The sequence below is a fragment of the Rhinopithecus bieti genome, unplaced genomic scaffold (genome assembly GCF_001698545.2).
Source record: "Rhinopithecus bieti isolate Rb0 unplaced genomic scaffold, ASM169854v2 scaffold_6536, whole genome shotgun sequence".
NCBI classification, from domain to species: Eukaryota; Metazoa; Chordata; class Mammalia; order Primates; family Cercopithecidae; genus Rhinopithecus; species Rhinopithecus bieti.
This window is the reverse complement of record NW_016805524.1, coordinates 2,847,695-2,857,211: the sequence shown is the minus strand read 5'-3', so window position 1 is coordinate 2,857,211 and position 9,517 is coordinate 2,847,695. Positions and strand designations below refer to the sequence as shown.

Below are 9,517 nucleotides of genomic sequence, written 5' to 3'. Positions count from 1 at the left end.
TTTGAGATGGAGTTTCACTCTTGTTGCCTAGGCTGGAGTGCAATGGCACGATCTCGGCTCACCACAACCTCTGCCTCCTGGGTTCAAACCATTCTCCTGCCTCAGCCTCCTGAGGAGCTGGAATTACAGGCATGCACCACCACGCTCGGCTAATTTTGTATTTTTAATAGAAACGGGTTTTCTCCATGTTGGTCAGGCTGGTCTTGAACTCTCGACCTCAGGTGATCCGCCCACCTCGGCCTCCCAAAGTGCTGGGATTACAGGCATGAGCCAGCACACCTGGCCTGTTATTCCAATTTAACAGTTCTTTCTTCCCATACCTGTAAATGTGTGTGACTGTGTGTGTGTGCATATACACACACACACAAATACACAAGTTCAAGTGAAATCTAAACTCTTGGTAGAACAGTCCGTGTGCACTAATTTGCAAGAGTTGTTGTGAAGGTAGAGCTTTTGAATAAACATAGATGTATAGATGTCAAAGGGAAAACTCCCTCTGTGTAAGCCACAGGACAAAGGTTTTGAAACACCTTTGTTATCTAAAGCTGGAAAGAAATGTCTTGCCTTAAAAGAATTTGCACATTCATACCTCTTTCCACAAATACATGAAAGGACGTGCTTTTGAAGACAAGGAAAGTTTAAATTCTACAAAAAAAAAAAAATGTGATTTGGGCAGACCTCATTGCTCCCTTTTCTCTGTTTCTAGCTCGTTCTTCTCTGGGTGAATCATTTACTAATTATACTGTCAGCGTTGGTGTTGCTTGTTTACTGAGATCCCTGAAGTCGAGTTGCACAACTCCAGGTGGCATTCAAATAACATATCAGGTGAATGATGCCCTGGAATTTTGCAGGTAGCTTTGTTCTGAAGACAGGGACAAAAAGGCTTCATCTCTTTACCTCCCAGTGCCTGGTGAACATGCCTTCGGACAAAGTAGTTGCACAATTCATTGTTGCTTAGCAAATGAACAAACATGTTCACCTCACTAAATAGCTGACATGAAAACATTTTTAAAATAGTATCAAAATATTTAAACAGTCGGTTTCATGAATTTAAAAGATACCCAGAGATAATATAATTCCACAGTTTTTTAGATTAAAAAACAAAGACCCAAAGTCTATGTTTTTTAAATGAAGGCCCAGATGGTTTTGTGAAGGTCACATGAGTATTTAGGGACAAAACTAGAGCTGAAACTCAATTCTCTTGGCCCCAGGTGATCTTCTCACTCCACCAGACTTACTCAGTTCACATCACAGTCACAATTCAGATTAGAGCTATAAACAATTCCATACATCTGCACAATTCCTATAAACAATTCCATACATCTGCACAATTCTTACTGATATTTATAGCTTCATTAAAAGACTCTGAATTATTTTTCTTATATACCTCTAAGAAAGATCATTTGGTATTATCCTGCATATATTCAAATGTTACATATCTACAGATATTTGAACTCAGGTGGGGAATATCTCCACAAAGTCAATTAAGTAAGTTCAGTTTTAGTGAAAACTGAGATGGTGCAGCTTGAGAGATTAAGTATAGAATTTCCAATTTAATGCTTTGAATGTGTGCCTTACATCTGTATCACTGGCTTATTCTGGGAATTGAAGTCTTATTTCATTTCTCAGAGAATGACGGTTCTGCTACCAGTGACCTTTAAAGGTTAGATCATTAGGGCTTTTTGTTTGTTTGTTTGAGACTAAATAAATGAAGAAAACACATGTTCAGATACAAAACACTAGAAATATATTCATTTTCACTGGAGTGACACCAAAGGCCATCAGCATTAAAAATGAACTCCTAAGTTCTTTGCCATTCCCCAGGTGTAGATTTAATATAAAAAACATGCATCTCTTGAAACTCTTTCTTTGCTGGCAAGAATAGTTCTCCTAAAATACTCACCTGTCAAAAAAAAAAGGTAACATTATTGATTTTCAGAATTCTTATTTCTGTCATGTCAATAAGCAATACCAGAAAGAAAATCAAACAGCCAGGAGAATTGGCATGATGGTGAAGGTTGAGCTTACAAGTACAGTGGACTCAAGTATCCATGATCCAGCATACTGAGCAATAAATCCAAACGAGCAGTGACTACAGGAAGACAATATGCAGGGAGGCCTTGCTGGGAAAAGTTAAACTTTTATGTAGGGGAATAGTCTATGGAGGATTACAGGGATGTTTTCTTGGGGGGATAAGGTCTGGAGTGTGCAGTACTGGGTGAAGCCCTTATCTAACAGGCAACAGAAAGGTCTTCCCAGGTTAGGCATGTGTGACTCTACCTCCAACATAGAATTTTTTTTTAAGAAAGCAGTGGAAATTTGAAAATGATAGTCTGGTCTTTAGTCCTCTCAGTTTTAAAGCAAATAACCAGTATTGTGTTATCTACCTTTTCATGGATGCAGCCAGTGTGCCTAGAAGAGCCAGGCTTTATTCTGTATTTGCAACAAAAGTAGACCCAGCAACTGATGGGAATATACCTGATGGGAACGCAGAAGCAGGTGGTATTTTAAATCAGGATGAAGACTGGGATTTTAGGACTTACTTTTGATAGGAGGAAATGGATATATCAATTTTCCTTTTAATGAGTGAGATTTTTGAGGCACTTTGTGGGGCTTCTGGTTCAAGACTGTGGCCCGTATGGTGTTGCAGGAGGGGCACTGATGGAGAGCTATCCCGGTGCATTATTTCTGAGCCACCTCTGTGTACTTTACTTCCTCATTTATAACATGGGACTAATGTGCCCTGCTGAGTCCTCACAGTTGCTGCAACAATCAAATGAGCTATTAAGGGATAAGCTCTTTTCCAGCTACCTATGAGAATGGGTGTGATATGGTCCCAGAATTTGCTCTCTAGAGTCACAGAAATCTCCTAACCCTCACAAGAACTCTTTAAAGTTGTTATCCCCATTATATACATGAGGAAACTGAGATTTAGACAAAAAGTTGTCCAGGATCACATACTATTAAGGAACAGAGCTAGGATGAATATTTGAGTCTAATTCCAAAACATTCTGGAATAACTCAATATGTGGTTTTCCATTTCTCCCAAAAACAGTTACCTGCTTTTTTCAGTGGCTTGTGTTCCAGCTGACAGCTCCAGACCCTGTTTGAATAATTTGAAGGCAATCCTTAGTTAGGGAAGCAAGCTTTAATTATCACTGGGGAACAGAAGGCCGCATCTTCGAGGAATTTGGCAGACCTCAGCAGGGGGCAACCACAGGCCTTTGGCAAAAGATCACTTTTCAACAACATTGTCAATTCCAGTGACCCCCCCGACCTTCCACCTGCAGGTCCCTGAACAGCTGCTGTTCTGTGGGAAGCAGTGGCAGTCTGTCTTCCTTTAAAAGGCACGTGTACACTCTGTCCCTGCTGCCTGCTGAGATCCCACCTGGGACCTCATCCCCAGAACTGGGGGTCATCTCCCATATCGAGAAATTAAGAAAAATAAGGGGGTGGGCAGGGGAGGACAGCTTTGACATCAGTCCTTGAACTTTCCCTTTTAATATAAGCCAGATTTAACATATGTCATTCTGTAAATCCGGGAGTCCAATTTGAGGCTTGTAATTTGCTGCAAGCTTCCCTGTTCCTCCAAGTGGGGTGGAGCTATGCCAAGCACATCAAGGTAACTGGTGGAAGATATAATTTGCCCACTGTGAGCCTGCGTTTCAGTTCCCTATTGTAATTTTTATTTGTGTTGAGGTTTTGTGGTTTTAAAAAAGTCAACTAGATTTATTTTTAAATTAACCCAACCCAACATCAAAGGCAATAAGTAGAGGATGTTTAGGTATTATAAAGAAACCCTGTGTAATCTGTTATAGCTGTATTCTTTTTCAGGGCACGTATCAGTAAATGGTTAGGGGCCTTTCACGACCAACTTTCTATATTTCTCTGACCTCAAACTACCCCCATGGGCGAAAACCCTTTTGAGGGAATTTGGAAGCCCCTGTCTCCTCCTCCTCAACCTCTTAATCTAATCCTGTTTGTAACGCAACATGCTGCATGAAGAATAAGAGACATGGGCTTAAGTCCCTCCCCACTTCCCTTATGACTGTGGTTTACTTTTAGATATGAAGAACTCTTTCAGGCCAAAAAAAAAAAAAAAAATGGGACCATTTGGTTCATGAATCATTTATTTTGGTAGGCAGGAGAAAGTTTATATTGAAAGTTTATCTTAAGAATGACATGTCATACCTGAAGAGTTTGTTTTGGAATACTACGGATTTTTTCCAACCCAGATAATTACGTGGGAGTTGCTTGTTTATTGGCTCATGGAGGAAATTCATGTGCCTCTGTTCTAGGCGTTTTAAGTGCTATGTATATATGGTAGTTGTTCCTCAAAACAGCTTTGGGTTTTGTTTTTTGTTTTTTGTCGTTGGTGGTGGTGGTTTTTTGAGATAGAGTCTCCCTCTGTCACCCAGGCTGGAGTGTAATGGCACGATCTGGGCTCACTGCACTCTCCACCTCTCCGGTTCAAGAGATTCTCCTGACTCAGCCTCCTGAGTAGCTGGGATTACAGGCGCCTGCCACCATGCCTGGCTAATTTTTGTATTTTTAGTAGAGACGGGGTTTAGCCATGTTGGTCAGGCTAATCTTGAACTCCTGACCTCAGGTGATTCACCCGCCTGGGCCTTCCAAAATGCTGGGATTACAGGCATGAGCCACCACGCCTGGCCCAAAACAGCTGTTTAAGAAAAGTGCTATTAACCCATTTACAGATGAGCACATTTGAGCCACACCCTCTTTTCCACTCTAAATCTTGTCTCTTTCTTTAAACATGAGTTACTTACACTTCTGAGCATAACTGAGACACTTTTAGAGACAGTGTCTTCTGAGCTCAATGTTATATTATTTGTGCTGCTATGCTTCTACTGGGTAACCAGCACCCATCCTGGTCACCAGGGCAACTTTGTCAACCAAGAAGGCCAGGGAACCCAAACCAGCATTTTCTACTATCAAAAGAGAGGTTCTGCAAATCCACCGGCAGAAGAGCATGTATAATAGCAGGTAGCATTTATATGACCCAGTGTGCAAGGCAGTGTCCCAGCGTATCACCATGAATCTCAGAAACTCCAGGCTTTCCCCATGGGAAACCCACACCACCACAGAACCAGGGGAGGGCTCGGTCAAGACTCCTGAAATCAGTAAGCTCCCAGTGACTTATTCGTTCCCTAGTTTTATAATACAAATAATGGCATGGGATCACATTCAGCTGTCATTATCCACAACATTTCACTGATGGGATCCTCCTCAGACAGAGACCGGGAATCAGATTTCTCGGTCACATAAACTGTTGCTCATTCTGTGAGGCTGCCTATTTGTAAAGTTGTGGTTCATATTAAAAGCAATCTCAGATGTAGGAAGCACCCCTCTCTTCCCTTCTCATTCATTTTGTTAAAGCAAATGGGCTTTGGAATTCAGTTCTGTTTCTACCACTTACTAATGTTGTTAATTTGGAGGAGTTCCTTAACTTTGCCAAGCCTTGATTTTCTCAGCTGTAGAAGGGGAATAATAAACCTATTTTACAGAACAGCTGAGACAATTAGGTGAGTTAATGTGTATAAAACGGTTTGCACAATACCCAACAAATGTTAAATTCTCACTCAGTTTTTAATATTAACCTCTATGTGCTTAATAACATTGAAGAAGAAGATTCAAATGGATTATAGTCCGTTAAAGAGTTCAAATATAAACAGATAATTCTCGGGGTGAGAATTGCCATAGCATAGATATGTTGGGTGCCCATGCCAGAGCATAGGTGGCAGCATCTAATGGTGGAGGGAGTTGGGTGAGACATCAAGAGAAGGTGACATATTTTTTTCAGTACCGAGCGGAAGACATGGGATACCACGTGGAGCTCTGCGGTAGATTAAATACAGACTCGAACTAACCTATTCTGGAACAATAGGACCATTTCCTTGTGGCTTACAGAAATTATTCCCTGCACCTATATTGATTTGTTTATTAAATGAATAGCTTTATTGGTAAACATGTATATTGCAGAAGTAGACTTGGTTATCATTCCCACAAGTCCAATTAAAGTAATGGTATCTATATACAAAACTCATAAAGACTAGATAAGTAAGTAATCAATAAAATACTCTTCTCAAGTATTCAAGAGAAAAAAATGTGTTGAAATGATGATTCATCATTCCGCATAACATATTTGTGACTACATTTAATAGCCTCATTAGCAATAAAATTTTTATGAGTTAACATCACATGAGAATATTCCCTTGTACCTTACTGAGATTTTATCTGCAGATTTGTAACATAACCATCATCATCTTGATATGTTTCTTACACATTTTATTCAGTGAACCCAAATTAACTTCTAATTACATGTTCAGCTGCCAGTCACGGTTTTATATGTTTGAATATATATCCTTCAGAGGATATTTGCTGTTTGGGGTGGTGAAGACTTCATCTTCTTATACATGCAAACAGAAGATAGTTTGAAGAGGAAGATGTTTTAGCAGTGTCTCAATTATCTCTCCATAATGATTATTTCACAACCTCGAGATATATTCCTGAAAGACTAAGTAAGAAATATATAGTAAGATTCCTTTCTGGATATTTGCAGAACTCCTAGTTATAACTATGCACCAAATATGGATAAACACTGGATTATGCAGTACACAGGACCAATGCTGCCCATCCACATGGAATTTACGAACATTCTACAGCGCAAAAGGCTCCAGACTTTGATGTCAGTGGATGATTCTGTGGAGAGGGTAAGCACGTGAACCTACCTCAGTGATAGTTTTTGGCCCAGCTTCCTTGGTGTAGACTCATTCTTGCCAATCCTGTTTGGTTTTTTCCCCTTCATTTTCCAGCATCATGTTGAGAGAGAAAGAAAGAGAGAGAGTATGTGTTTAGTGGTTTAATCATCCCTCCCCTATCTTGTCCTCATTCCATCTACCTCTCCAGAGTTGGTTTCCTATGGAGCCAGTAAAAAATAGGAGAGAAAAATCAAATCAGCAGAGATCAAGGGCCACATCCTCAAAGACAATGAAGAATGATGGAGCTTGTGGTGAACTTGAACTTGGAGTTAAGGGCCCCATCTAAAGCAACAGCAATTACTCAGCTCCAGCTAAATTTTGCCATGTCGAAATGTGGATCAAGTGTCAGCAGGTCTTCTGACTTTTTTAAAGAAGCCAGAAACACAAAAAATTTTATTTGAAATTTTCTGAACTTTGAAACATAGTATAAGCCAAACAAGATGTGCCTCAGGCTGGATTTAACTGGATCAGGCTCAGAAGCAGCCTGTTTTTAACCCTTGGTAATTAGATATGTGATGATAACTTTAACAATGGGTTTTCAAAATACAGCCTATAAAGTTTGATGGTAGAGGTTGTTGTGTGGGGTGTTTTTGTTTTTGTTTTACCAAACAAGCAAACAAAAAACCTGTAAGTAGAATGTGCTAGATTCCAAAAAGTTACGTTTCAACTTTACCATTGGACCTTTTCCCTCCCAGATTGTAAGCAAATAGAAAATATACATAATGTTATTAAAGCAACTCTTGCCTTTTAAAATAACAGGAAAAAGATTTGGGGGCAATCATGGCAACATTATTGAGCATCATCTTACACCAGCGCAATTGATTCTGACTTGTTCCTGTGCTGTATTTCAGCTGTATAACATGCTCGTGGAGACAGGGGAGCTGGAGAACACTTACATCATTTACACCGCCGACCATGGTTACCACATTGGACAGTTTGGACTGGTCAAGGGGAAATCCATGCCATATGACTTTGATATTCGTGTGCCTTTTTTTATTCGTGGTCCAAGTGTAGAACCGGGATCAATGTACGTATTTCTCTGTTTGCAACATTCAACTGTCGTACCTCATGTGTGTCTAAGATAATTCAATTACCAGTCTCAGTATCCGGTTTCCTTTCATCACAAACAAAAAAGGATGTGTGTAGGTTGGTTAATTTAGAAGATGAAAACCTTTTCCCCCCTGCCACATCTTAAATTAGCTGAAGTATACTACTTAAAGAGAAAGGAAAAATAACTGTATCAATGACTAATTCTCTCAAATTGACTGGAATCCATGTCTTTTTGGTCTGTGTGCACAGACAGGATGTGATCTTCTGGGACATCATCCTTCTTTGAATCAGAGATGCGCTGTCATTTAAAAAAAAAAAAAGCTGATGCCATCCTTTTAGTGTTTAACTTTTAAAATTTTTTCCGAAAGAAATGTTTTAAAAGATAAATTTTAAAAGCTGGCTTTTCTTTTAGAGGAAAAAGAGCTGAAGGACTAGGCTGCTATTTCTGTCACTGTAGGCAGGTCACTGCATCTCTTTGCATCTCTGTTTTCCCATCATAAAATGGCCTTGCCAATCATCTCAGAATGTTTTGAATAAAATGGGATTGCATCCATGGAAGAATTATGGAAAGACTAAAAGAAAAAGTGGAAGTAGAATCCAGAAGCTGGAGTGGCCCTTAAAAGTCATCTAGCCTGGACCCCTGATGTAACAGTGAAGCTAGGCAGACAGTGTCAGTGCCCATCTCAGATCCCTGATTCTGGAAGTGCTGGCAGTGGGGCCCAGAGCCCAGATGTTCTGAATCTCCCCCATGTACCTCAAGTGCTGCCACATCCCACTACATCCTGGAGAGAGGGCAACTGAAGTAAGAAGGGTTTCTTTGAAGAATGTTATTATGTCTCCTAAGATTATTAGAAACACCCTGGGAATTGTCAGACCGATATCTAGAAGGCTTTACGTTTTAAGGACTAGGTAGCATAGATTGAATTCAACTGTAAAAACTGTGCATCCTGTTTAAAAATATTGATTTTAAGGCCCTTGTTCAACTGGAGAGTTATGGACTATTGGATTTTAAACAAAAGTATGCTTGCTGCAAAAACCATCTATCAGGCTGCATCTTGCCTGGCGATGTGGTCAGAGCACAGGGGTGCAGGCATCTCCCCAGCCTGACCTTGGCAAGAGTCAGTTAATCTTGCTCAGTGCCATTGCTGTGATCACACACCCACCCTTGCCATGCAACCACGCATGCCTAGGAGACCAGATGGGAGGGTGAGAAGAGTTGAAGGCCAATGAGTCAATGTTGTAGAAAAAGCAGCCCTAAGTACCACCTTCCCCTGGCATTGGATCTCAGCCATCACCGTGTGCCCCCTTACAGAGTCCCACAGATCGTTCTCAACATTGACTTGGCCCCCACGATCCTGGATATTGCTGGGCTCGACACACCTCCTGATGTGGACGGCAAGTCTGTCCTCAAACTTCTGGACCCAGAAAAGCCAGGTAACAGGTGCGTCACTGTTCCTCCTCTCAGCCAGCCCCAAACACACTGAGCTCCAGCTGGTGCCCAGAGCCAGCCAGCAGCTGAAGACATGGAGGCAGAATATACCTTGCCCACAAGGATCACCCCAAGTTGAGCATTCCTCAGCTGCTTGTGAATAGCATATTGATGGAGATGCAGTCATGGTCTGTGGGAATTGAGAGGTGTTTCTTTAAATAAGCTGTTAGCACAGATCCATTTGGAAAAACGTCCAGAT

The 9,517-nt window shown here is 40.8% G+C and overlaps 1 protein-coding gene across 3 annotated transcripts in view; it reads left to right on the top strand.

Annotated features, from left to right (window-relative positions):
- Window positions 1-9,517, top strand: part of SULF1 (sulfatase 1) — a 199,467-nt gene that overhangs the window by 135,064 nt on the left and 54,886 nt on the right. For all 3 annotated transcript variants that reach the window (XM_017872747.1, XM_017872745.1, XM_017872746.1), the window contains 3 exons: window positions 6,581-6,731; window positions 7,631-7,806; window positions 9,142-9,270. In XM_017872747.1, coding sequence (XP_017728236.1) covers window positions 6,581-6,731; window positions 7,631-7,806; window positions 9,142-9,270 — 456 coding nt within the window. The remainder of the gene's footprint in view (window positions 1-6,580; window positions 6,732-7,630; window positions 7,807-9,141; window positions 9,271-9,517) is intronic.